General features: G+C 45.6%; 1 protein-coding gene across 10 annotated transcripts in view; it reads right to left on the bottom strand.

Annotated features, from left to right (window-relative positions):
• The window catches only part of RIN2 (Ras and Rab interactor 2), a 215,676-nt gene that overhangs the window by 3,054 nt on the left and 184,896 nt on the right, over window positions 1-27,726 (bottom strand). For all 10 annotated transcript variants that reach the window (XM_072736507.1, XM_026002340.2, XM_072736501.1 and 7 more), the window contains 5 exons: window positions 27,457-27,548; window positions 23,016-24,188; window positions 9,803-10,108; window positions 7,843-7,974; window positions 2,094-2,257 (listed from right to left, as the gene is read on the bottom strand). In XM_072736507.1, coding sequence (XP_072592608.1) covers window positions 2,094-2,257; window positions 7,843-7,974; window positions 9,803-10,108; window positions 23,016-24,188; window positions 27,457-27,548 — 1,867 coding nt within the window. The remainder of the gene's footprint in view (window positions 1-2,093; window positions 2,258-7,842; window positions 7,975-9,802; window positions 10,109-23,015; window positions 24,189-27,456; window positions 27,549-27,726) is intronic.

Genomic DNA, 27,726 nt, shown 5'->3' with positions numbered 1-27,726 from the left:
ACACCATCCCCACTTACTCAGTGAAGAAACTGCGGCACAGAAAAGCTAAGTAACTTGCCTCAGCTCGTAAGTGGGAAGGCCAGTGCTCTGGCGTTTTCACCATCATGCTGTGTGCCGTCTCTCCAGTGTGAGGAGACCATTGAGTGTGTCTGTGCCTCTGACTTAGGGGTTCCAAGTGGAGCTTTGCTTCTGAGTTTTCCCTTTTACAACCAAGCTGAGCACTGACAAGTCCTTTCTTGGGTTATATCAAGCTCCAGCTGTGGCCCACGACCCCGGAGAAGGGTTCGAGACACTTGGTCCTGAAGATCTGCGGAGCAAGCTATTTTCCAGGCATGACTATCTAAGAATAAGAATGGCTTTACCTTCTCTGAAGAGCCTCTTGTAACTGCTCAACATCCCCAACAAGACCTGAATATGCGCAAGTGGGCCTCCCTGTCGGGCTTTCCCTTCTGTCTGGTGTGTGAAAAGGGACTGCTATGAAGAGTACAGGTGTGCGGTCTCAGCTGGGTTCTGGATTGCTTAAGAAGGGTTTACTTGGCATTCTACCTATTGTGCCTCTGTTCTTTATTCTGACAGAGATCCAAGGAGTGGGTTAGGAAATAAAGGTTCTGCCCATTAAAAAAAAAAAAAAGGTGTGCGTATCCCAGGTGGACAGAGGCCAGTGTCTCCCGTAAGCAGCTCCAGATGGAGGAGGGGCTGGTGGCCAGCGGGGAAATGGAAACATGAGCTTTTCTCATTTCCTCTGTTCTTCTCCTCAGAGGCTGTAGGACCTCAGAAATCTTCCTGACACCAGCCCATATCACAGTATCCCAAGAGCCTGCATGTGCTAAATCACTTGACACGTGAATGGCTCTTCAACAACCCTTTCAAGGGGATGAGAGAGGGAGGAAGCAGGCATTCTTTGTAGTTCTGTGCTTGGGGATGTATTTCTGAGAATAGTGCTATCTTGGAGAAAGACTTGCTAATCTTGCCTTTCCACAACAGCTGACTTTGAACCAGAGACACCTCTGAGTATTTTCAGAGCATCAAGAAGACAAAAAGGCAAAAAAGGAGAGTCCAGACACAGAGACTAATCTGCCCTGCTTGGAAATTCACCACGTGACACATAGCAACAAAACATAGCCAGGTTTTATAATTCTGTTCGAAACTTTGAAAGTACTATTCAAAGACATTTGCAAAATTATTCATAATGTCACTGACTATGAGCAAATCAAGAGTTGTATTGGGCAAGAAGTCTGCAGCCTTAATCTGCCTTTCCTCCCTGAGAAACCAGCTCTTTGGCCACACTTCTAGCTCATGGCCATGGAAAACTCTGGATGGGGATCTAGGCGGGATTTGGCTCAGATGATTACTCTGAAACTCTGGTCCCAACCAACTGGTTGTAGAGCTGATGCTGCCAATTGGATTCTGATGTCTTCCATTCTGAGGGGGCAGATGGAGAAAAAGAATGGAGAACACATCTCTGCACCTCTCCCTCTTCTCAGGGACACCAGGTCAACTACGATGCCTAACACTCCCACTCCACTGGCCGAATCAAATAAAATACCCACTGCCTGAGCCAAGAGCTTCCTTCTTTTTAACTTCCTGTCTGCTCAGGTGTTCTGCATCCCTACTGCACATTCTGAGAGAAATCTCCACTTAATCTGACTTTCTTTTCTTTCTTTTTTTAAAATAAATTTTATTTATCCATGAGAGACAGAAAGAGAGAGAGAGAGAGAGGCAGAGACACAGGCAGAGGGAGAAGCAGGCTCCATGCAGGGAGCCTGACGTGGAACTCGATCCCGGGTCTCCAGGATCAGGCCCTGGGCTGAAAGCGGTGCTAAACCGCTGAGCCACCCAGGCCGCCCCCTGACTTTGTTTTCTTAATGGCAGCAAAACTTGCACCAAACCCCCATGTATTTTCTTTTTTAATTCAAAGAAAACAGAGAAGTGAAACAACAAGGTCAGAGGGTGGTTTAAAATATCCCTTTTCCGCCAGATGATCTAACAAAGGGGGGACCTCAGGTGCCCTGAGCCTGTGCGCTGTGCTGTGTGTGCCACCCTGGAGGGCTGGGTGGCACTCGGGCCCCGAGGCGCCCCTGCCAGCTACTTACCTGAAAGTCGTCCACTGAGGGGATGGTTCGATTGGTGGTTCTCCGTTTGTGCCACTGCCTCAGGGTGTCCCTGGTCTCTGAGCTGAGCAGTCGAGCAGCCTGTTCTTCTTGGAAATTCTTTATCAGAGAAAGTGCCCCGTAGGCACTTGTCAAGTAATAACCTCCTGGAAAGGGCAGAAAGAATGAGTTTTCCAGGAGTTTATATGCTGGTGATGACAGGTGAGGACAGCAGAAGCAAGGTCATGCTTCCTATTGTCTTCATATGGGTTTCCTCCTGGGACCAGAAGTTCAAGTCCTTCCTACCTTCCTCCATCCATGCATCTCTTCATCCTATGCATGTACTGGGGACCCCCCCACCCCACCCCACCGCCTGTGCCAGTGCTGGGGGGCGTTGTGGGGCCAGGCTGAGGGCGCCTGGACGGAATTCCCATTCTACTGGGGCAAGACATACAAAATCTCTAGATTATTATTTTAAATTTATTTATTCATTCATGAGAGACACAGAGAGAGAGAGGCAGAGACACAGGCAGAGGGAGAAGCAGGCTCCACACGGGGAGTCCGATGCGGGACTCGATCCCGGGTCTCCAGGATCACACCCTGGGCTAAACGCAGGTGCTAAACTGCTGAGCCACCCAGGCTGCCCTTATTTCAGTGCGACTGTGGAAGTGCTTTGTTGGGAAAGATCAGGACACTAGGTCTGATGGAGGCAAGGAGACGCTGGAGCGTGGTGAGGTCAAGCACTCCAGGCCTGAATCATTTACTTAGGAACAGGAGTCCACACACGTCTTGGCAATACTCACTTTCAGGTTTTCCTTTTCGGAATTCATATATTCTAAGTTTTAAGTAAACTCTACATTTTGAAAGAACTGCACAGGATACAAGTGTGTTCACAGTAACATGGGTTTTTCAAACTTCTTCCTTTCTGATTCCCTTTTTAAAAAACCCTTTCTTGGGGGCTAATGTAACATGACATTTAGGAAAAAATAATTCACAAGTGACAGAAAGTGAGTGCATTTACGAATGATTTCTTATGTTTAGCGAGTATTAAAAGACTTGCAACACCATAAGATGCCTGTAAGTGGGTTCAGAACTTTGTCCTAAACTATAATTAGATGCCTTTGGTGGAACTTGTAAACGCCACGCTAGTGGACCACGAGAGGGCACCCCCAATGTTTATTAAAAATTCCCTAATTGGGCTCAGCATATTTTATTATTATTATTTTTAAGATTTATTTATTTATTCATGGGAGACACACAGAGACATAGGCAGAAGGAGAAGCAGGCTCCAATGCAGGACTCGATCCCAGGGCCCTGGCATCACAACTTGAGTCAAAGGCAGATGCTCAACCATTGAACCACCCAGGGGCCCGGGCTCAGCATATTTTAACTTGAGAGACACTTTTGTCAAAATACCTACTGAATTTCTATTGTGAGCCCAAATTTGGTATAGAGCAGGGGGTAGGTTTGTAAGAAACAGAATCTGAGTCCCAGTTTACAGAAGTTTATGAATTTATTAAAGAAAACAGGTATAGTGGGTTTATTCATGGAGGATTCGAAGTTAGTTGTGGTTAAATGAGTTTTGTTAATGGCCAAAATATTTAGCTGCTAATGTAAGACTCTGAAGAATTTTCTCTCTGGTCAACAAATGAGAACATTTGAGGTGGTAGGCACCTGGGTGACTCAGTGGTTGAGCGTCTGTCTTTGGCTCAGGACGTGATCCTGAGGTCCTGGGATCGAGTCCTGCATCGGACTTCCTGCAGGAAGCCTGCTTCTCCCTCTGCCTCTGTCTCTGCCTCTCTCTCTCTATGTCTCTCATGAATAAATAAATAAAAATCTTAAAAGAAAATTTGAGGTGGCAACTGATCCACCATCTGAGAAATGAGCACAGCCCTCTGCAAACTGCATCAGACATGCAACTTAGAAAGGAACACACCTTTGTGGTTTTCAGGTCACTGACAGAGATATGGGGGAGTTATGATTTATCACAGCATCATCTAGCCCACTCTGGGCAATACAGGTCCCATGCATACAATGGGATACCTGCTTAGAGTCACCTGCATAGCTTAATGGCCCAACCATGGGGATGCAAGTTCCTTATGGAACCTCCCACATGTTAGTACAGAATTCTGTATTAATAGCTGACTTTTCCTAAATATTTGCCCCATGAACAAATCAGCACATGGCTGAGTGTGAAATTCAATGGGCAGAATTTAAATGCTACAGAGAGGTTTTCCAGTGCAATCAACAGGGACGTCAGTGTTCAAGAAAGGCTGCGTGCGGGATCCCTGGGTGGCGCAGCGGTTTGGCGCCTGCCTTTGGCCCAGGGCGCGATCCTGGAGACCCGGGATCGAATCCCACGTCGGGCTCCCGGTGCATGGAGTCTGCTTCTCCCTCTGCCTGTGTCTCTGCCTCTCTCTCTATCTCTCTGTGACTATCATAAATAAATAAAAATTAAAAAAAAAAAAAAGAAAGGCTGCGTGGAGGTATTAGTATTGGAACTGGGACTTGAAGGGACCAAGTGCAGTCAAGTTTGGGAGGGAGGGTGTTCCCTCTGGAAGTCAAATTTCAGACTCCATAGCTCTGATCTGTTCCGGGCATTAAGGAGAAAGCTTAAAATTCTGGAAGCCCAAAGTTGACCACACTTTGAAACATGTGGATGCAATTAGAGGAAGGGTTACATTTCAGCAAAACTCTAACCCTGCCACAAGAGCCATGCACTGAAGAGGGATTTTATGACGCCTTTCCTGTAAATGAAACTAGCTGCTTAAACAGCAGAAAAGAGATGTGGGCTGCTGCCCCGAAAAGCAAAGAGGGCTTTGGGCAGGCCGCAGAGGACTGGGCTGGTAACGCACGTCTTCCTCCCGGCCTGGCCTGCGTAGCTTCAGATCCCTGACGGGCGGGCCGGGCCGGGTCTGTAACCGCCGCCAACCTGTCCGCCCGCCAGTTGTCCCGAGGCAAGAAGCCAAGGAGCGACACAGTGAAGTGGAGGCAGGCTCTAGTTGAAACGCAAGCTCACCGGCTGCCCCCTACGTTCCCTCTCTGGGTCCTTGTCTTTCTTTCATACGTGATTCCTGGAGGTGAGGACGCCACCTGCCCATCTGTCACCAAAACGGCGCCCAGGGCAGTGCCTCGCTCTGGGGGATCGCTGGGAACGGTGGCAGGAAGTGGCTGTCTCCGTCCCTTTGACGTCCTTTTTTTTTTTTTTTAATATCTTTGCCATTTATTTTAAAAATCTTATTCAAAATATTAAATAATACAATTTCAGATATGAAAAATTACTGCAATAAAACAGTTCAGGTGTATTTCCATTGTGCTCCCTTCCTTATTAGGACAGTAAATTGTCCACCTGAAAGAAATGATGGATTGCCCTACTTCTTCCATCTTTACACAAAGCACATGCCCACTGGCTCACCCGGGCTTTCTGAGTAGGTGTTTAACATATATCAGGGACTATGTTTTCTAAAAAATTGCAGTGACATTTGTAAGTCAACCATGGTTTAAATCACAAATTTCAAACTGATCAACTCTTTATTATATAAAGACAGGCTAAAATGAAATACATTAAATAATTTCCAGTTGCTGTGAAAAACAAAACAGAAGAAAATAAAACAAGTACACGAAGGAAGGACGTAAGCATGTGTTTGCCTGAAACATAGAATGGTCACTTTCTCAGTGAAACTGACATGCCCGTTCCCCAAAGCTCCAAGAGTTTGATGTACTCATTTCTAGAATTAAGCATGATTAGGGCTCAAAACAACAAAAACAACGCTCAGATGCATATGAAATAGTAATAAAAATACAACAGAAGAAAGGAGGGACACCTGGGTGGCTCAGCAGTTGAGAGTCCTTCGGCTCACGATGTGGTCTGGGGATCTGTGATCTGGCCCCACATCGGGCTCCCTGCATGGGGCCTGCTTCTCCCTCTGCCTGTGTCTCTGCCTCTCTCTCTCTCTCTCTTTCTCTGTGTCTCTCATGAATAAATAAATAAAATCTTTAAAAAAAAGAACAACAATAGAAGAAAGTAAAGCAGGGCATGGAGACAAACTATGCTTCTATTAGTCATTGGACAAAACCACAATCTTTCCCCTCTCCTTTTAAATGCCAAGGCAAAGCAGGCCGGGAAGCTCCAGGCAGGATCTTGGTGGGTCATCATGGAATGTCTGGTTCCAGGGTGGTGAATATTACTGAGGGGATGGGTAGGTGGGGGAGGGGGTAAAGGGATCAAAGAGGTTCATTGATATCTCTTTAGGCTGGAGGGACAGGATGAAAAAATATTCATCACTAATCCTGAGTCAGCGCTATCCCTCAAGGGGTGGGAAGGGTATACCTCGTACCTCCAGGGTCTCCCGGGAGGACAGACCCTCTGAAAAAAAAAAGCCAAGCACTAAGGACTTAGGGGACTAAGGGACACATTCTAGGGGTGACAATATACTTCAGTCTCCCTCCAGGGAAAATACCAGTGTGATGCATTCCCTGTAGAAGCCTATCAGCACATGGATCTTTTTACTCAAGGCCAGGCTAAAACTCAGCAGAGAAAGGGGGGAAAAAAAAAACCCAGTTCTATGCACCAATTCACCACTTAGGGTCCATCTGGGCTCATGAAAATGGATTAACAGGATTCACAATGCAAAGACCCTGATGCATTCTCCTTTAAAAGGACAGCTCACATAAGAGCCCCAGTTATTTCTGCTTTTCAAGGCTGGGCAACACAATGGTGAACATCCCAATTATTTCCAGGATAAAATACCTAACCGATGTATAAGGAGAAGGAATTTCTGCTAAGACATGTCAGGGTCAGGCAGATTCAAGGAGACTGAAATGACAAGGTAAGTTGAAAGCAAACTGCTCAGATTGTACTCCATTGCAGTTTTATTTTAACAGTGAGCAGATACAATTATTTAAATAGAAAAGAAAATCAATGCTGTTTTCATCTTGAAAACAACATTTTTTAAACAGATGAAAACAAAAGGCCAGCCTTCATCCGTTTCACTGGTTGAACAGCAGGATGTTCATCTGGTAGTGAAAATATTCTCTAACAAAAGTTTATACCTCCCTTCTTTCTCAAGGAAACCATTTGTTTTTTAAAATACGCACTTTTTCTATTGAATGGTATTTTTTATCGCAATTAACCATTCTAGGTAAAGTATATTTATGGGTGGGTTCTATTTTTGTGGTTTTCTGACTTTTCCATATTTTCTACAGTGAATATGTATTGCTTTTATAACTAGAAAAAAGCACATTCTTTTAAATCGAAAAAGAAATTAAAAATATGGTTAACCCTTATAATGTCAAAAAGGCACTCACATGACTGTTGAATGGGCATGGGGTTTTATCTTGGGGTGATGAAAATCTCTTATTTATTTGGGGTAAAAGAGAGGTGGTGGACAGCACAAAACTGTGAAGGTACTAAATGCCATTGAATCATTCACTTTAAAATAGCCAATTTGATGCTATGTCAATTTCACTTCAAGAAAAAAAAGTAAGGGGCACCTGGGTGGCTCAGTTGGTTAAGCATCTGCCCTTGGCTCAGGTCATGATCCCAGGGTCCTGGGATGGAGCCCCACACCAGGTTTCCTGCTCAGTGGGGAGTCTGCTTCTCCTTCTCCCTCTCCCTCTGCCCCTGCCCCCACTCATGCTCTCTCTGAAATAAATAAATAAAATCTTTGAGGAAAAAAAAAAGGAAAACAAGATGAAAACAAAACCAAAAAAAGATACCCCAATTCCTCCCATGTCATCAAGTGATTGTTACCTTCTCCGTGTAAGAGTGATGGGTCTAAGAGCTCCATCATGTACTCAATTTCAGTGTCCAGTTCCAACATGTCACACTGAGCTATGACGTAGGTCAGGACTGGTAAAAAATCATCAGCTCCATACATCCTCCCTGGGATCAGAAGAAAGGGGAAGATGGGAATATTTTTACCAACACTTCTTTCTTTCATATCCCACGCATACTGCTTTTATTAGATAGCTAGGAGTCATCTGGGGAAATGTGCTATTCATAAACAGAGGTGGGTGTTTCTGGAATCCTAAGCAGCCTGTGACCCTCCGGGCTGCTCATGTCAGAGACCAACCCAAACTACAATTTCAGAATGAAATGTCTATGAGTCAATGAATACATGAAAGATTTTCTCCATGCTTTCATGATATGCATCAGGTTATACAACAGAACAGAGTACTTGCAAAGAGTTTAACTTTCAGCAAGTAATATCATAAAGCATTTACTAAGTATCCACTTATTACCTTAGTCCTTTGTGAATTCTAATGTGTTCCCTACTGCTTGCTTTCTTTTTTTTTTTTCCCTTCTGGTTTCTGTGGAAATTAATCATCAACATGCTCAGACCAGGAAAAAACTTTGCTCTGTGTTCAATGTGAGCACACAGTTAATTTATTTAAATGTGCAAATTCAGTATATGTCGAATAGATTACATATGATTAATATATGACAAAAATGTTTTAGGCCTTATTGCTACTTTTCATTACATGAGTGAGTTTTTAGTTTGGGGTGACTGTGCCACCCCCAACCCCCGCCTAGGGGAATTTGGCATTGTCTGGAGACATTTTTCACTGTCATGACTAGAGGGTGGGGTGCAAATGACATCCAGGATGCCAATAAACTCCAAACAGGAAGCAGCCCCCACAACAGAGAATTATCCATTTTAAATGTCATTAGTGCTAAGGTTGAAAAACTGTGCATCAGAAGAACATAATCCTATGCAGACACCATTTTAGAATGTATGTCAATGCTTGTCTGAACTACAGAAAATATACTTCTTGTATGTGAAATATGTTTGCAAATTTCAGAGGTGATGTTTATACGCTGTCATGACCAGCTCAAGAGCTCACATTTTAATGTCTTTGCCCAACAACGTAGAAGGTGCACACACATTCCTGTCTACCCAAGTGGAGGTTAATCAGCCTGTGTATTCTGTTGCTTCTCCATGAGGAAAAGTTGATTAAAGGCTCACTGAAACCTACACAGGCCCCAATCACTAGCTAAGAATCACAGTCACTCGTGGGTTTCATAAGAAGCAGAACTGAGGAAATACGAGGACTTACTTTTGAACCATGTGATTCTTTTGCGAATTCAATTACATTGTTTCAGCTTGTAGCAAAAACGGGAGAACCAATGATATAATTGTAATGAAGCCACATCATTACTGAATGCTCTGTTTGGCACATGCTGGACCTAGATCATCTACACAAACCATCGCTGGCCAGAATGTAGTAATAACTGCTGATATTTCCATCATGCTTGGGGCTATGCCTGCATTGCCTCATCTAATCCCCACCTTATAAAGGACAGGGTCAGTTTCAACAACAGGTGTAGAAACTTCAGTTTAGAAGTAGATCAAAGTTGCCAAAGCCCCATAGGTAATGAATCATTCACAGAGGGAGGATATGAATTCAGTCTCCAGAGACTGAATCTGTATCTACTGCCCTGAACTAAATCTTTCATCAACTGGTATCATAAAAGAATCTTATTGCCTCAATTGCTTACTTTTCTTGGTGTTACCAACCTGTTACAAGTGACGGATTTGCCAGATACTAGTGTTAACACTTGTATTTTTGTGAGCTGCTTGGTGAAACCAAGAGATTGAAACAAAGCGAAATCTGGAATCGAAAAGCCTGATGTGTCACCAGCCATGTCACCAGCCACGTCCCTGGCCCCGGTGGGACGTGCAAGGAGCTTGGACTTTGGGTAATCTCACCTGAGTTGTTCTCCATGACAGTATAAATAAGCTTGCAGACCCTCAGCAGCAGCATGACTTTCTTTTCCGGTGAATACATCTTCTGCATGGTCATGAACTTGACTTTGATTTTCTCCACGTCCACAAAGTCAGGAGTTGGGGCGAAGACCCCCAGCTCCTGGGGGTTCCTCTGCCGCACAAGCTGCAGGTTCTCCTTGAGCTGTTTCCACGAGCCGTCGGCCATGTGGAAGTCCCTCAGCATGGCCTCCACGTGCCCCTTCAGGGGCTTTAAGATGCACTTGTGCATGGCTTTTTCCAGCACCACATCTGTCAAAGAAAATGCAGCTACTGTGACCCTTGTCTGAAGGAAGAAGAAACCCGAGGTCGGCTTTCTCAGAATAGACAGCTGCAATTCTGTACTGGCTACAGGGCAGACAGGCTATAACTTCACACCCGCCCAACCAGCAAAACCTAGCAGCCCCACGCTCCTCACACTCCAACACGTTTTTCGGTAAAGCCAAGGAAAATGAGTCTCCCTAATAAATTCTTACAGTTCCTTTTGCAGTCAATACAATGAAATAGATTTGTTTTAACTACTTTTATGCCCCCTGGCCCATGCGCACAGGTGAATATTCTAAAAGGCATTCTTTTGACCCAGTCCCTCCACTGATCATCCAGTTGACAGGTAAGTAAATATGTTATTTTATTTTACTTTTTAAAAGATTTTGTTTATTCACAAGAGACAGAGAGAGAGAGAGAGAGAGAGAGAGAGAGAGAGTTAGAGGCAGAGACATAGGCAGAGGGAGAAACAGGCTTCCTGTGGGGAGCCTGATGCAGGACTTGATCCCAGGACCCCAGGCTCACGGCCTGAGCTGAAGACAGATGCTTAACCACTGAGCCACGCAGGTGTCCCAAATATGTTAAAGGGAAGATTTGCTAATTGGGAAGAGTCAAGATTTCTTCAAATATTTCCAGAGAAGATAAATTCACCTAAATACACATGTTATCTTAGATTGAAGTCTGGACCCAAAATTCTTTATTTTGTTTGCTATAAAGAGCATCAGTAGGACATTGAGATTTGAATGAAGTCTGCAGTTAAGTACTAGTGTGAACACTTTATCTGTTAATTTGTAACAAGATGTCTCTGTTTTTGTTTAGGGTTAAAGGGACACAATGTCTGCAATAGTTCAAAAAAAGAAGGGTGTATGTGTGTGTGTGTGTGCCCAAGCCTGTGCAGGTGTGTGTGTGTGTGTGTGTGTGTGTGTGTAAGCAAACAGAAAGGAGAAGAATGAAACATGACAAAGGACTAACATTCAGGGAATCGGGGTAAAGGGTAGACACGATTGCAACTTTTCTGTATGTCTGAAATGATTTCAAAATAAAAATTTAAAAAATTTTGAAATGCGTTTCTGGTCAGAGTTTGGAAATACCTGTAGGTGTGGAAGGCATTATTTTTCCTTCTTTCTTTGAATGGTTGCCCAATGAAGTAGCTTTCTTGGCCGACAGTAATGTGACCATAAAATCTGGAGATCCAGACCCAAGAAGACTTAATAACAATCTCTCTGCTTTTTCAACATCAGCTTTCCAATCTCAAATGTTTGCATGTCCTCATCAAAGCTACCTGGGTAGCCAGACCTCATCTCTGAGACTTTAATGTGATTCCCTTTTAGAAGCCCATCGATCTACTTCCTTATAAACGTGAAATAGTTGAATTATCTCTCTGGCCTTGGGAATTCCTGACCCTGGATCAGATCACATTGCATCCAAATTACCACCTATTATTAGAAGGTCGGGAACAAAGAGAAATCTAAGCCAGATGCACAAACACCAAAAATGATTTTCCCATAACCGAGAGTTAAAACTCATGCCAAAGTTAATGCTGACAATGATTTGCTTCTCCAGCCCAACTTTGTTTTTTTTCCTTCCCCTCCACCTCTATCCAGGAGAACTCTGCTTAAATTTAGAGCTTTCTATAACTACAGAAGTAAATACGAGGACTTACTTTGAAGAAAAAGAGGTTATAGAGAAAGAAGAAAAACAGAACAACATTTTCATTTGATATCTGGCATTGAAACAAACTACTTGGTCTACACTGGTTCTGTTGTGTTAATAAACCTGTGTGACGTTTTAGCATTTTTGACTTTACCCTAAGTGATCATTACATTGAAAAGCCAGTAATAGCAATTGACACCTGAGCATTCAGCTGGGGTAGGCTCTATGTGCTTTAGTTTATTAGCTCATCTAATTCTTACAACAATTCTTTTATTTTTGCATAATACTATTGTTTTACAACTGAGGAAGCAGAGATTTGGAGATATCTAATGGCTTGCTTGAGGCTGCACAAGTATTTTAAACAATCACGTTGCTTTCCAAAGTAAATCACCTCTTAATTCTCAAGTTCAGGTTGCTTTATAAACATTTGCCGGTTTTTACACTCTATCTCAAGGTTACACAAGCACCATTCATGTTAAGTGACCACTACCCTGTTAGAATGAGGTCACCAAGGGGGGGTGGGTAGAAGTCACGCTCATCATTAATTAGGACTGTACATGAACATGGATATAGCGGCATGATTCATGATAGCCCCAAACTGGAAACCATCCAAAGGCCCATCTCAATGGAATGGAGACAAGGATATCTTCGTAGAATGGAATTCAGACAATGGAAGATTTATTCCATGAAAAACAGCACACTGCTTCTCCAGATACAGCTGGATGAATCTCACAGATGGAACACTGTGTGAAAGAAGCCTGGCATAAAAGAGTATCTCCTTTAGCATGTCATTTATATAAAATTCAAAAGCAGGCACAATTGAATCTATGATGACAGAAGTCAGGATGGCAGTAACCCCTAGGAATAAATGAGGCTGTGGGAGGACCCTTCTGGGGAGATGGAGATGTTCTGTATCTGGATCTGGGTGGGGGCTACATGTATGTGCTCATTCGTGAACATCTGCCAGGCTGAGCAGTTAAGATTTGCACATTTTATGAATGCAAGCTACAGTAAACATGTATAAATCAAGCCGACAGAAAACAACTGCTTAAATTGTTGAGATCAGCTTGAGGTTTTCACCTTGACCCCCAAGGGCAAATTTTAACTTCAAGGAGAGCCTGGTCACCTCAGAGCCAGAGCACTAACCTGAATCATCTACATAAGGTTCTGTGCTGCTCCTGGACCCTCATGCAACTCATCTTTGACACCAGGGAAGGGACACTGGTCTTTGTGCCACAGACTCCCACCCTCAGGAATGATGCTGTGGAAATCTTTTGATAGGACAGTTAAAACCTGCGATCCACTGCCAGATCCACTCTTAAAATTCAAAATAGAAAAAAAAAAAAGACCAGTGTTAGATGGTTTTTTTTCTTTAAAGTATACTTTTTAAAGGTCATAATTTAGAAATAAGACTGGTCTCTTTTACATTCTTTTCCAGGACTTTATTCCTTACTCCTGCCCTGTTAGCTGAATGACCAAAACTGGAAGCACATTTTCTGAAAATATTCATATAGATCCTATCAATTGTTTCCGATGGTAAAAAGCATGGCCAGAGGCGTCGCTGCTCCCTGCCTCGAGGAGACCCGGCGCTGTCATCTACAGGAAGCCTTCCCCTGCCCCGCCAGCGCTGTGAAGCCGTCCCTCCCGGCTGGGAATGGGAGACGGACGCTCTGTCTCTGTGGCTTCACTCTGAGGATCAGCTGATCAGCCGCTCGCAAGAGAAGGTCAGAGTTCCGACAGGGAACCGTCACAAGATTGGCTCATGCGTCAGCTTGGTGTGAGTCCTTTCTGCTTCCCCACTGCGGCGAGGCGAAGGTTAAGGTGAAGTGCCCAGAAGGCAACCGGGCAACAGGAGGCCTGGCAGCCAGCTGGGCTCTATCTTCCTAAGTGGCTTCGGCCAAGTCGCTTCACCTCTGTCATTGCCTCGAACTTCTGAACTGCCATCTGACTCACTGTCCAAAGGAAGGCGAGACAGAACCAGGACCCTTAATGATTGCCAGACCAAAACAGAATCATAATTGACATTCTCCAGGAGATTCTAACAGTACCCAGAATCTAAACGACCTAATGTTCAAAATGTACAGGCTGCAACCTAAAGTTAGTTGACAAAGATAAAAGAGGAGGTCCCATGGCCTCTTGGTTTGTTTGAGTTCTGACATTCTGGGTATTTATTTTTTCTAGTAGGAAAGATAAATTGCAGCTCATGTTTGAGATTTCACATTGTGAAGTTGCACATGTGTAATTGCTCCAATGTATCGGGCTCCGCCCGTGCAGTTCTTCAAGGGGATGGCACTGGTGGGCCCCCACTGTATGTTAGCCCTCGCTGTGCAGATGCACACGCAGCTTAGAAGTCAAATGGCTCCCAGGGTGGGTGGTGGAGACGAAGTGCAAGCCGGTGGCTGCTGCCAACAAGTCAGGTGGCACCATGGGCCTCCCTTGTACCAGCACAGTGAAACAAGTTCAGTATTTTCTTTTTGTGCTAACCCATCTTCCTTTGGGTGCTTAATTGGATTCAGGATTATTACTGACATTGCCGGTGTTCATTCAGCTTCCTAGCACTATTACATACTTTACACAGATTTAGGATTTAAACAACCCTTCAGCTGAAACGAGTACATAATCCCTATTTGTTTTAGCTTGGGTTCTCCGGAAGCCAACCTTGAGAAGAGGACTCAAGTGTGAGTGGTTCATTTGGGAGGTGATCCTGGGAAGCACTGTTAGCACGTGAGGGGAGTGAGATGGGACACAGGCAGCCAATGCCACATACTTTATTAAGCCAGTTAGTATAGTGGGCAGCCGGAGCTTACCCAGCTCACCCTGAGGGAGGTCCAAGACACAGTGTAGAGCGTGCCTCAGGGCTGTCCCACCAGAGGGGAGGCAGCTGGGGTATTTATACACCTGCTCCCTTCAGGCTCCGTGGGAGTGAAGGGGGCATTAATCTCCCAGCTGTTTCACCTGCCTGGGACAAGAGTTCTGGTGGCGTGAGAAAGTGTCAGGCAAGATATCTTAGCCCTGGCAGTTGGCAATCGAACAGGTAAGTGGGTGTCAGGGAGGCAGGCACAACACTGTCTAGTTCATGTTACATGTGTAGAAATGGAGGCACAGAGATGTTAGGACACGTGACCAAACACACACAGCTCATCAGCAGCAGAACTGGGACTGCAAACCCAACAGTCTCACCTGAGCATGTACTCTGAACCACCACACACTTCTGCCTTCAGCTGAGAAATTTATCTGTTCTGTCTTAGCAGAGCTGGGATGTGACACCCAGGCAGCCACAAGAGAACTTTGCTGATCCTCTGTACACACTACTCCTAAAAAGTGGACCATCTGGTGTTCTTTTTTTTTTTTTTTTTTTTTTTTTACCATCTGGTGTTCAAGTGGCTCTCAGGTTCCATGTGAAGAACAAATGAGCCCTTTTCTACTCTGTAGCCTTGAGGTAAGAAGATGACCTTAGCAAGCCTTAGCTTCCTCATCTTACAGCTCCCCAGTGGGATTGTTGGCGGGAAGGGTGAGATCCCACATGGTGAGCATTTCGTATGTATCTGTCGCCTTGTAAATGGCAAGAATCACTGGCTTCCTGTTATTTTTGAATGCGAGGTGTATATCTTGGGATTGGGATTCCAGGTTTTTTAATGATTCAGGTCTGTTTGGTTTTGTTTTCTTCTGTGTTAACTGTGGTTTACTCGGTTTGAAATGGGAACTGAAAGCACTGATAAATTAATCGAAAAGCTGCCTGGCTTTCTGTACATTGTTCTTTCTCTCATGCCCTCTTACTCTTCCTCAGCCCTTTACACCCCCAGAGACATACAAAGGCAGAAGATGTGCAGTCTGGCTCCCATGCCTGCCCTGAGCTTGCTGTTTTGTCACAGTCTCACTCTGGCCCCTGTCTAACAGCTTAGACTCACAGACGAGCTGAGCACCTTGGGCAGTGGTGTGTCTCTCAGAGGAAGTTAGAGTTGGAGAGCCCCGAGCCCCATTTTGGATGAGCAAGTGTGAGAGATGAAGGGTGGATTCGGTTCATTGCTGACAGTTTTTGATCTACTCATTGGGAAGGCCGGGTCACACTGCTGTGCTGCTGTGTCTGTCTACCCCATGCCCCTGGCCTCCTGGTTTGTTGCACTGGCCTGCAGGTGTTTATGGCTGGCATCTGATTCAATTGGTTGGTACCTGGGCTACAAAGATCATTAAAGAGTTCAATCTTTACCTGGAGTGATTTTTCTAAAATGCTTTCTACCACCCTGAAGACTCAGCTTCTGGGGGTGCAGCCCTGCTTTGCCTTTCCTTCTTTGCTCCATATCCTCCTGAAGAAGCAACCCACATTCTCACTGAAGGCAACAGTGTTGCAGCCCAGCTGTACCTCTGCACCTTTCCACATGCTGTTCCCTGCGGCTGGTGGGATCCTTGCCTTTACCAACATAGATTCCCACGCAGCCTTGCCTGTCTGCCTCCTTCCTGCTCCCTGGGTTCTTGGTGTTCTCTGAGGCCTCTGCCATGGCATAGAGCAAACTAGACCTCTCTGCTCTAAGCACCAGACTTGGGGGCAGTCACATGAGCCAGCTGCAGTCCCCGGCTGGAGGCCTACAGGTAGCAGGTGCTCTGAAAGTGACTTTTGAGTTGAACTGAAAACCCTTCTGGAATGTCCCTACATGAAAATTGTGTTTCTTCTCCTTACCTCTGCAGAATACAGGAGGTGGGACTCTGGCAATGAAGCCATCCCCCAGCTGTGGGGCAGTCGGCTCCATCCCTACACAGCTTCCTATCACCCTGCAGGGATGTCCTGTAACCTGAGTTTTGCTTTAAGTTTTGTAAGTAATGCAAGCTTTGGCCCACAAATAACCAAGGGTGCTTTCTCATTTCAAGGAAAATCCCACCCAAAATAAAGATACCAAGCGCTGGGTGGTGACTCATTTACTTTTTTGTTCATTTTGGTGTGCTTCAAGGAAAGGAGTTATGGAAAGTATAGGTTATGTTCATGTCATTGTTCATGTATGGAATCTGCTGGCCTGATTTCAGGACCTTCTAGCAAAAGGACAGTAAAAACCAAAGCAGTGGAGGGGGCACCTGGGTGGCTCAGGAGGTTAAGCGTCTGACTCCTGGTTTGGGCTCGGGTCATGATCTCGGGGTCCTGGGATCAAGCCCCACATCAGGCTTCATGCACAGCAGGGAGTCTGCTGGAGATTCTCTCTCCTTCTCCATCTCCCTCTACTCCTTCTCTCTCTCTCTCAAATAAATTAATATATTTTTAAAAACCTCAAAGCACTGGAGAAGCACCTAATCTTCCTTACAGAAAAGTTTTAAATAATTTATGTAGCTCCTCTGGCCTTGGGGAGGTGAGGCTGAATTCTAGCCTCACCCCTCGGTTGCGGGCAGTGCTTAGTGTACTGCTCCTGCAGAACAGAGAATGGAGGGGGGTGGAGGGAAGGGCCAGCATTTAAAGTTGTTAAATTCAGGGTAACAACATCAATGATAAATCAGCCTCTGGAGAGCAGGTCCCCTCTGCTATGGTGACCTCCCCAGCACACTCTTCCTCTCTCCTCATTAAACAGCCCCGAAAGGCAGTGGAGCTGCCCTGGGTGGTGTGAAAAGTGAAAAGCCCGCTACATGATTTGGTTCAGTCCCATTTGTACCTTGGCGTGACCTCGCTAAGCTTTTGTTTCCTCATCTCTAAAAATGAGGATAATGGGACCCCCCCCCCCCAAGGCATTAAGGGGATTTAAGGGGATTCAATGCATAAAATTGCTCCATAAACCATCAAGAACCACACACCCCATGAGGGATTATGGGGGCTTTCAGTTGCTTCTATTAAAAACACAGTATGCATTTAACACATACTCTTGGATCTGACAGAGGGAGCAGGCTATGACTTCTAGTTTCTAAAAGAAGCCTCCAAGTCTGGCCAGTAAGGGAGAGTCTCCAAAGTGGACACTGTCCCTAGAGGTCAGGTGAGGGGTGCTCCTGCCCTGGCCTGTAGACAGACGGGGGGAGCAAGGCGAGCCTGGGGTGTCCCTGGATGGTGAGGGCTCCATCCATTGGTAAGACAGCCCATCGGGGCCATTCTGTTGGCGAGAGTGGAGTAGCAGAAGACGCGTCCAACTCTTAAAGGTTCTGATGCCTCCATTTCAATTAGCACAGCCTTTCAAGTGTCCCCTTGCTCACGCTCTCAACTGCTGTGAGATTCCTCTTTTGCCTGGTGATGTTTCCTGCCTGGGGTGGGGGCTGACCTCTCTCTTGAGATGGAAGATTCTCAGGATATACTCAGAAAACACTCTAGTGCAGACATCTCTATGAGCCTTATTTTATGATGCCATCTCAGTCCTCACCTCGTTAACAAGGGCTCTCTTACTCTGAATTTCTGAGCTACCCATTTCCTTGCACAGAGTATCATGGAGTCAGGGACTCCTAACACAGATCCTTAACTCCAAGGTGACCTTTCTTTTAGTTGACACAATTAACCCAATTTTTGATGCCCTAAAGTAAAAACTGTACAAGAAATGATGCCCCATAGGAAAAAAGAGGTGCTTCCTGGGGTCTTCTATTTAAATTAATTTTCAAAACTAATGTAGGCATTTTTATCTTGCAAGAGGTCAATCTTTCTCCTTTCTGCCCTTTGCTAACTGTACAAGGACATTCCTTCCTTGCAGGTGTTATGGTCACATGGTCTAGATCAAAAGTCAGATTCAAGGTTCTAATCTCCACTTGGCACTAACATGCTGTTCTGGTCACATCTCTCAGAATGACCTTTAATCTAAGAAAGAGCAATAAATAATTCAAGGGCTTGAACCAAATGGTGAACTAAAAATGAAAAAGCAAGTCACACTCACTAGATATTGAAACTTGAGGCAGCTTTATGAAGCAAAGTAGCTGTAATTGTTTAACTCCTAGGGGATCACTTTAAAACCCCTTTCTCATTCATTTACACTCTCTGCTCTCTAACCACTTTTCATTATTGTTTCGGTATTAAAAAAAAATCACATGAATACGAATTGAGCTTAAAGATACTTTTTCTTTAAATAATTAAAATGTTCTTCAGAGAGAATACATGTGTTAGTATACAGCAATTAAAGCAGAACACTATTGGTTGCTTTTGGTTTTGTTTTGGTTTTTTTGCTCTTGGCTTTTAGGAATACAAACACTTGGCTCTTTTTATTGTTGATAGTCCGTGGGGGACAGTTTGAATGAAATAGAAAATTTGGGATTACCAAGATTTTTGGAGTTGGAGAAATTTTGTTTTTCTTGAAACAAACTTGAAAACAGAGGGATTTCCCAAGATTAACATCAGATCAGAAATAAAGATTCTTTTGCTTGAATAAAATCAAAATACTAACCTCAAAAATGAAACCAATTCTACTGACCAGAGATTTTTTTTTTTAATTTTTATTTATTTATGATAGTCACAGAGAGAGAGAGAGAGAGAGGCAGAGACACAGGCGGAGGAAGAAGCAGGCTCCATGCACCGGGAGCCCGATGTGGGATTCGATCCCGGGTCTCCAGGATCGCGCCCTGGGCCAAAGGCAGGCGCCAAACCGCTGCGCCACCCAGGGATCCCTGAGCAGAGATTTTTATGATCAGAAATCTTGACTAATCTGTCCTATTGGTTGAAAAGGACTGGAGCAAGACTGGTATGATGTGTAAGCTTACCAGTGAGGAACTCATGATGAAATAATGAGTAATGTCAAACCTGGTCTCTACTTTATAGGGTGGACACACCAGTAATGAGTATACCTCACTGTCGATGAAGTTACTGATCCCGAGACTTTTGAGTAGGACCTGAAAGTGTGTACAGTTTTGTCAAACCATCTGTTTGTCTTTTCATGTACCACTTTGTAGGGTGTGGGGGAAGGGGATGAGTGGAGAGCAATCAAGAAGGGAAACGATATGTGGTCCTGGAATGAACAGGAAGCTGAGTTACCCGGGAACTCACCATGTCTCATCCCCACTGGCTTCATTCCCCAACCAGGAAAGTGAAGCTGATGTCAGTTAACTAATATTTATTCAAGACCCTCTACATGGCAGGGCTTTTGGGTGACAATGCTTTAAAAAGTAGTCTCAACAGAATGTAAATTCTCCATACTAGGACACAACCACTTAGAATGGTAGTTTTTTATTTCTGAGGTTGGCTATTTATCATTTTATACTCACCTAGAAAGTGCTGATCTAATGGGTTGTGACAAGAGTACATGGATGAAGTGGCAGTGAGTAGGAGCTGCTTGGTGTTTTCATTGGCTCTCCTCTAGATCACTGAAGAAGACAAATGAGCACCACCTCCATATACTAAATATATACACAATACATTCATAAGGTTGTTTTTCACATATGAATGACAGCTCTAATTCTACATGGGTTAAGCCAGTGAAATGCTTCCTCCATTTGCCATGATTTCAGGATGGACATTCTGCATATGCAGGCTTTAAATGTAAACTCTCACCTCCTTTTGCAGAGCTATTACCTTCAGAAGTTGTGGGAGAGGAGGACAGGACTAGACTGGCATCCTTGAAAGGCCGTAGGAGCATTAGCAGACACCTGTTCCAAATGAACTTGAGTCTTGGTATTCCGGAGATGGCATTCAAAGTGAATCCATTTGGAGTGAATACATTAAAAGTTAATTACTTCCTCCAGGAAGTAAGAAATGGTGGGCATGAGCAAACAACTGAGAAAAGATCTGGGTTGACTCCAAGCTCCCCTATGTATCAGCCGTGAAACCCTCTACAAGTCAGTTTTTATATCATGGCCTCTGTTCTTGAATTTTCAAAATATGAACAATATCTACATAAATGTACCAACCTTGTGTCGGTTATGAGGCTCAAAGGAGTGACTATATGAACAAGTCTACAGTAAACTAGCGAGCACTTCACTTATGAATATGTAAAACAGCCAATTAGACTAAGTCCAGTTCTTTTGTCGGAGTCCTAATCGAGTGACTTACACATTGAAGGGGATCACCTTTCTGATCATTAGGGTCACCTCTTTCTTTCCATTTGGCCAAGTGTTGAGTTTCTCGGGTTGACCTCTGTTCTGGTTCACCTTCTTAATTTCCTTTTTTTTTTTTTTAATATTTTATTTATTTATTTATGAGAGACACAGAGAGAGAGAGGGAGGTAGAGACATAGGCAGAGGGAAAAGCAGGCTCCATGCAGGGAGCCCGACTTGGGACTCGATCCCAGGTCTCCAGGATCAGGCCCTGGGCTGAAGGCGGCGCTAAACCTCTGAGTCAGCCAGGCTGCTCCACCTTCTTAATTTCAAAAGGCCAGCACACTCACTATACCTTCAACACAGAATGATGCTTTCACTGGAGGCATGGAGGTGCCCACTTTAATGCGGAAGTTTAAAAACCAAAACAAGGCAATAAAAAAGCGAGGCAATGCCTAGCTGGCCACACCCACATCTCCATGCAAAAATTTAGTCTGAGCTGTCTCAACAAAGGGTGAGCCTCCTCTCCCACATGCTGCACCTACTAGGTCCTCGCTGGTGAATCCCGGCTCCTATTAGAGGCTCCATATGTGTCAACGTCCCTCCTTGTCATTGACCTTAGATTTTAAATTAAAAGCTGCATCCTTCCAAAGCAGCAAAGCGTATGTTTGTTTTTGGAGAAAATGAGCCCTTGAGCTCTGAGAGCAAGCACCGTATCTGAGCTTCCCTTCAAAAGAATCTGGCAGAAGAGCATCCGGGGAACAGCACTCTGGCGCTTACTATCGCAGGAAGGAAGGGAAGGCCCTTGCTGCCTCAGGAGCCTGGTCTCTGTGGGCTGGTTGGCGCTGTGGCCACATAGCTCGGTGCTGACATCAGCACCCGCCTGGCTCCCCCCACGGGCTCCCTCAAGGGAGCTTCTTCCACTGGTTCAGGGTCCCTGTCAACATGGCATGTGAGCTGGTGTCCCCTGAGGGGCAGGCTCTGCTGGGACAGGGGACAGGATGGCCTCCGTGGCTACTCTGCTCCCCAGAAACCTTTGTCAGTTCCAAGCACACCACCAGGGCGCATTCCTTCCAGCCTCTCTCCTCAGCAACACCCAGCCCTCACCCCGCCCCGTCAACCAGGCTCAAACCAGGAGAAAACAAACAAGGCTTTGATTCCTTTGTGAGAAAATCAAAGAGCTGCTGAAACTTACTAAAAGGAGAAAGAGACAGAGAGAAAGAGAGAAAGGAAGGGAGAGAGGGACAGAGAGACCACTCTCTACCACCTACTGTTTACTACTTTCAACAAACAGACCCAATCAGAAAGAAATCTGGGTTTAGCTTTATGAACTGCCTGGAAATATTGGGTAGCTCTTTTGGCTGTGGCTGCCCAGTGAATGAGGTCTCTGAAATGAACCTTTTAGAGTCAACCTTCTAAAATTAAAAAAAAAAAAAAAAAAAAAAAAAAATCCTTGCAACCCTCTTGTCCTGGAAAAAAAAGATGCCTTGCCAAATTCAAATTTTCCTTGGCCAAAGTAACTATTAGCAATTCAGCCCTTCAGTGAGGTTATAAAGAAAATATTTCCCCTTGATTTCAGAGAAAACACCTTTCACGTGACCACCAAATATGTTACTTATTTGAAAGATTACAAAATAAACTTGTCTTTTCCTTTTTTTCCTTACTCCCAAACCGTGTTGCTTCAGGAATTCTGCACCATCAGAAGCCAGAAGGGCAGTTACCCTTTTGGTAGAAGGGTGACAGGGTGGTAGTCTCAGGGGGCTTCCAGATGTGGGTCTGTTGTGCTTACTGTGCTCTAACTTGTCACACAGTTGTGGTCACTATGGAAGCTCATCCAGCTGCACAGCTGTGATGTCTGCACTCTTCTGAACATGCACTCAGTGAAAAGCATACTTCCCAAACAAAGCAGAAGAAAGACCCTATCAGAAGACAGCACAGACACCTTTCTGTTTGCGTACACTGCCTGCCAGGGGATGCGCTTTCGGGAAACGCTCCCCCGCTGTGTCACACACCCAGCACCAAATCAGGCGGGGAATTGGACCCTCAGAAGGCAAATTCTATCCCAGAACAGAACCATCCTGCCAGTTCCCATCAGTGGCTCCCTCAAACACTTGCAAGCCTGGGTTGCAGCCGGAGAGGCAGGTGCATGAGGTGAGGGCTGCTTTCAGGACCCCGGGTGCCACAGGGAACGGTGGAGGGCAGGGACAATGCTGTTGTTTAGAAGTCCAGAGAGAACTTCATCCAAGGGAACTCCAATAGGGTGTACTGTCCTACGAGGTTATTGGGGCTTTTTGTATCTGAAGAGAACAAAAAAGGCAAAGTGGGGACTTACCAATTTGGTCTTCGGGGATCAGCGACTCGATGGGGGGGTCCAGCTCTGAGCTCTGAGACAAATAGTTCTTCACCTGCGTCATGAACTGCCGGATGGTCTGCAGCATGTCCGTGCTGGACACGTGGCACTCCTTGTTCTCCTGCAGAAAGCTCACATAGTCCTGCACCAGGCAGCCGAAGTACGTGCACTTGTCCCGAGACAGCTCGGCGATCCTGCGGACCATGCGCTTCTCGGGGGTCAGGAAAGAGCTGAACACCCCGCTCATCTTGCGCAGCTGCGACTTGACCAGCTTGGGCAGCACGAAGGAGCCGTTCCTCTTCTTCTTGGACTTGATCGGGGGGGCCAGGGTCTCCTGGTCGCTCTCCTCCTCGCAGTCCTCCAGGCTGCTGTTGGTGTCCGCCTCGTAGCCGAACAGGGGCATGCTGCGGTCGAACTCCAGCGAGTCGGAGGAGGAAGTGGAAAGGCTCATGTCGCTCAGCCTCTGGCCGCCTCCATGCCACAGGGGCCGTGATTCAGGGCCCGCGGCCCTTGTGCAATCCCCCGGGGCCTCGGCAGGCGGGGCCCTACCTGGCCGGCCAGCTGTGCCGGGCCCCGGCTCGGGCTCGGGCTCCTGGGGCTCCTGGGGCTCCTGGGGCTCAGGGCGCTCCTGGCCCGGGCGAGGCCGGCCTCCGGTCAAGGTCTTCGCGCTGCCTTCCGCGTCCAGAAAAAAAGCCTGCTTCTTCAGCCGGGGTGGAGGGATGGGGGCTGGTTTCGTTCCAAGCAGAGCTACGTTCCCATGTTTGTTATGGTTGACTGTTTCTGGCATGCTCGCCAGGGTTTCAGCCCTGGACAGCTGAGGGCTTGTGTGCAGACTATTAATAGCGGGTGGCGGGGGCCTGGGTGGGGGGGACCGCGGCCTCTCGGTGCCATTCGCGTTGGGAGTCCTTGTGCAGGGCCGCTTCGGGCCCCCACTGAGGTCCTGGCTGTGCACTTTCAAGAAAAGAGGATTAATAAAACACAGGGCTCCGTTGGTCTGGCTGCACTCCAGCTCCGAAGGCGTCCTGGTTTTTATAGAATGCACTCCATTTATAAGGCAAAGCTGACGCGAGGCAGGACAGACACCGTCTGAGGAGGGAGGCCTATGGGGAGGTGGAGGGTTTGGGGGTTTGTTGTCAGCTGGAGAGCTCCAAAAATCTGAAAGTCATTATCAGTGAACACAAGAATGTAAATACAGTACTCTCAGGGCCATTCCTTCACAAATTAAAAAAAGCACACTTGCATGACAACACATGTCTTTGGAGGGGGAGGCGCCACGCTTGGGTGTTGTCTTTGTGTGTGTGTGTGTGTTTCCTTTTTCTTTTTCTTTCTTTCTTTCTTTTTTTTTTTTTCTTTGACTGCACTCCCTTACTGGAAAGGGTAGAAATGCTGCCAGGCCCAGCTGTGGGCTCACAGGAAGGTTCCAGGGGCTTTTCACCTTCAAAGCCCTGGAGAAAAGGCTTGGCCAACAGACAAAGCCAGCCCAGGCTTTGCACAGGTGAGGAAAGAAAGGACTAGAATCGTTACTGGAGAAGCCTGGAAAAGGCCGTGCGGCTCCCCGACTCGCTGTACAAAATCTGAGCCTCCTTGCAAAGCAAACCATCCTTTCCAATCCACTTTTCCTGGAGATGCGCTCCACAGAGGACCTGGCAAGTTCCCCCTTTAGTGGGCAGGACCGGCAGCTGGGCCTGGGGGATGTTACACAATCTGCTTAGGGTTTTACACATTCAGCATTAAAACCCCAAAAGGAGGAAAAATACACTGATGGAACCCATCAGCAGAAAAAAAGGACAGCCAACCTATGCAAACGCTAAGTGCAAGTTCAACCATTTATCTTAGTGGTTAGCTGCCCACACTCCCTAAATTCTAGGCCTCCTGACTTTGGCTACATGCACTCAACACTCTTTGGAGCAGGGCACATGGCTTACCGCAGCAATGCCCTATGTCACCTACATACGGGACTCGGGTTTCCACACAAATCGTGGGAGACAGTGATGGTGGTAAATGTCTCTGTTGTGATTTCCATTTGGAACAGCTCTATTCTCTTTCTCTACAGCTCTGCCTTGTTGTGTTTGCCTAGAATGTGTTTCTTTCCTATGGGCCCAGAATGGCTGACCATGGGGGACAGTGGGGAGGCTAGCATTGGGAGACCTTGTCCTGTCCTCTCTGTGTTGTAAATATGCCTGGTATTGTCATCATGTCAGCTGCTTCCTCTTGCCCTTCCTTTCCTTCTCTCTGGCTCTGTGCCATCCAACACCCAAGAGCCACTGAGTGCTTGAAATCCAGCGATTGTGACAGAGGCGGTCGATTTTAAATTTCACTTCCTGTCAATCAATTAAATTTTAAAACAGATGTGCAATTTGATTACTGACTAACTTTTAAGTAGTTTTGGAACTAGGGTTGGTGAATGTAGTTTTCAACCGTAAATTTAGTGAAATCTTAAATACAGACCATGTGTTTCTGATGAAAATTTAATGCCTGTTGAGACAGGCCCTGTGAGGATAATTATGTACTGGATTCAAACACTTAGTATGACAAAAAAGAATGTAAAATATCTCAGGAATGTTTTTATAATGTTGCTTTTATTGCATTAATACTTAAAAAAATATGGTTTCTATGTTGAAATATTTCAGCCGTATTACATTCAATAAAATAAATCATAAAAATTAATTTCACTTGTCTTTTTAATTTTCTTTAGTGGGGCTACTAGAAAATTTGAAATCACACGTTGCCTTGCCTTATGTGCATTTCTATCCTCCAGTATATATCTTGGTGGAATGGCTCCCACCACCTGTGGATCCTTCTTAGGCTTTCTACTGCCACCACTACTAGACTTTATACGCTCAGTACATTTAGCTCCCATGTAAGTGTTTCTCCCATATGGACCATAGACCTGGGTAGTGGGGGAAGGGAGGGACGGACACTATTAACCTCTGAGCCCTTGATGGGGAGCCTGCCACATGGCAGATCCTCCAGAAACATTGGTCGGAAGGACAAATAAATGAAGTTCAGCATTTTCAAAAGGTCTGCCTCTTCATAAAATGAATAATGTGTACACTGACAATTACAAACTGAGTTTATATTAATTAGACCTCATTTGCTTTTGGTCCGTGGCCACCAGAACAAGGCATTTTTGCGTTTATCTTTGCAGGACACAAGCACTGACCATGATACTCCGGTGCTTCAGCCCTGGCATAAAGTAGGCACTGCACGCTGACCACAGAACCAGGTGTTATGTGGATCGAGGTCACCTGGTGCAGGTCCTCAAGAGGCCTGAGACTTAGTGATTATAGTCACTTAAATTCGGGAAACGTCTTAAGCTCTCTCCTAAGGCATCTGAAACTCCATTCATTGCAAGAGATGGCGTAACTTTTCAGAAGGGACATTTATCCTATCATGGTATTTTTACCAGGAATCGGTTTCCCAATCCCACTACCTAACTGCCTGTCAGACAGGCCTCAGACACATGTGGAAACTTTCTTGCAGCAATCTAAGTTTGAGAAGGGAGTCTGAATCTACCTCCAGGCTTCTCACAGGTCCTAGAAGGTCTCGTACTTGCATTTCAGAATCTCACATTTCCATTCAAATACTATGCCCTGATTGTTAATCTTTTGGAAGACTGAAGCCCTAAAAATCTTAAGAGAATTGCTCCTTCCAATCTAGAGGGAAAGCTTTTTTGTTTGTTTGTTTGCTTGTTTGTTTGTTTGTTTTCAAAAGTTAAACCCACACAAATTCCACATGGCAATGGGATAAGGAAGTGAAATTGGGTGAACTGTATGTCCTGATCCATTGTCAGTCACTGTCCAGAAACACAATATTCTGTTTAGAGGTGTTGGCAAAGGGGCCGGAGGGGGTAGCGAGTGCCCAGTTGGCCAGAGTAAGGATGCATGGCAGGATAAAGGATGTGGCCCAGAACACCAGGACTGAAATTGAACAGCAAGAGAGGAAGTGAGGCAGATGTTCTGCTAGATGCCTGCACGGTCAGATTCCTTAAAGCACAGAAGTGCTGTCAATGCCCATGTGTTCTTCCAGAACAAAACTCGCACGTGAGGTGTACTGTGTGCTTTCCCTTTCTGCCAAGCACTGCTTTTCCCCAGTAAGACACCACAGGAAGGAAAGACACGACCCATGACAAAGTTTATGTTCCATTAGGACTTGGACATTTAGGGTAGGTGGAGATGCTGGGGAGATGTGGGGGTTACCCGGGCAAACAAGGTGCTTTCCTCTGAGTGTCATCAATGTTTGGCTTAGAAAAAAGACTCTGGACAGGTGTGAATCAGGGAGCTCATGGGCCTGCAGGCCAAGCTTCCCAATGGAGATGGGGATGATTTTTCAATGGAACAATGTATCACCAGCCAGCCTGACACGGACTATGCCCCATAGATTCATTTCAAGAAAGACCTGGGCGGGGGGGGCACCCACTTACTTAGTCCCAGCTGGGCTAGTTCTTCAAGCTGAGCCTCAGTCTTGGCTGTTGAAATGGCATAAGGCAACTTCAAGGTAAACGGCAGAACGTCCCTGATTTTTCAAAAAAGAGAATATTTGTAATTATGTGTCTTGTTTCTATCTTTGGTTTGCATTTCCACCCTAGGCATGTTTTAGCTTAAACTGAAATGTCCCAAGGAGACACTACATCATGCCTGACCGAACCTGTCTTTACTGGGGACAAGACCACAGGGCTGCTATTCTTGCCTGT

This window comes from Vulpes vulpes, chromosome 14, assembly GCF_048418805.1.
Source record: "Vulpes vulpes isolate BD-2025 chromosome 14, VulVul3, whole genome shotgun sequence".
NCBI classification, from domain to species: Eukaryota; Metazoa; Chordata; class Mammalia; order Carnivora; family Canidae; genus Vulpes; species Vulpes vulpes.
The sequence above is the reverse complement of the archived record's forward strand: the minus strand, read 5'-3'. Positions and strand labels throughout refer to the sequence as shown.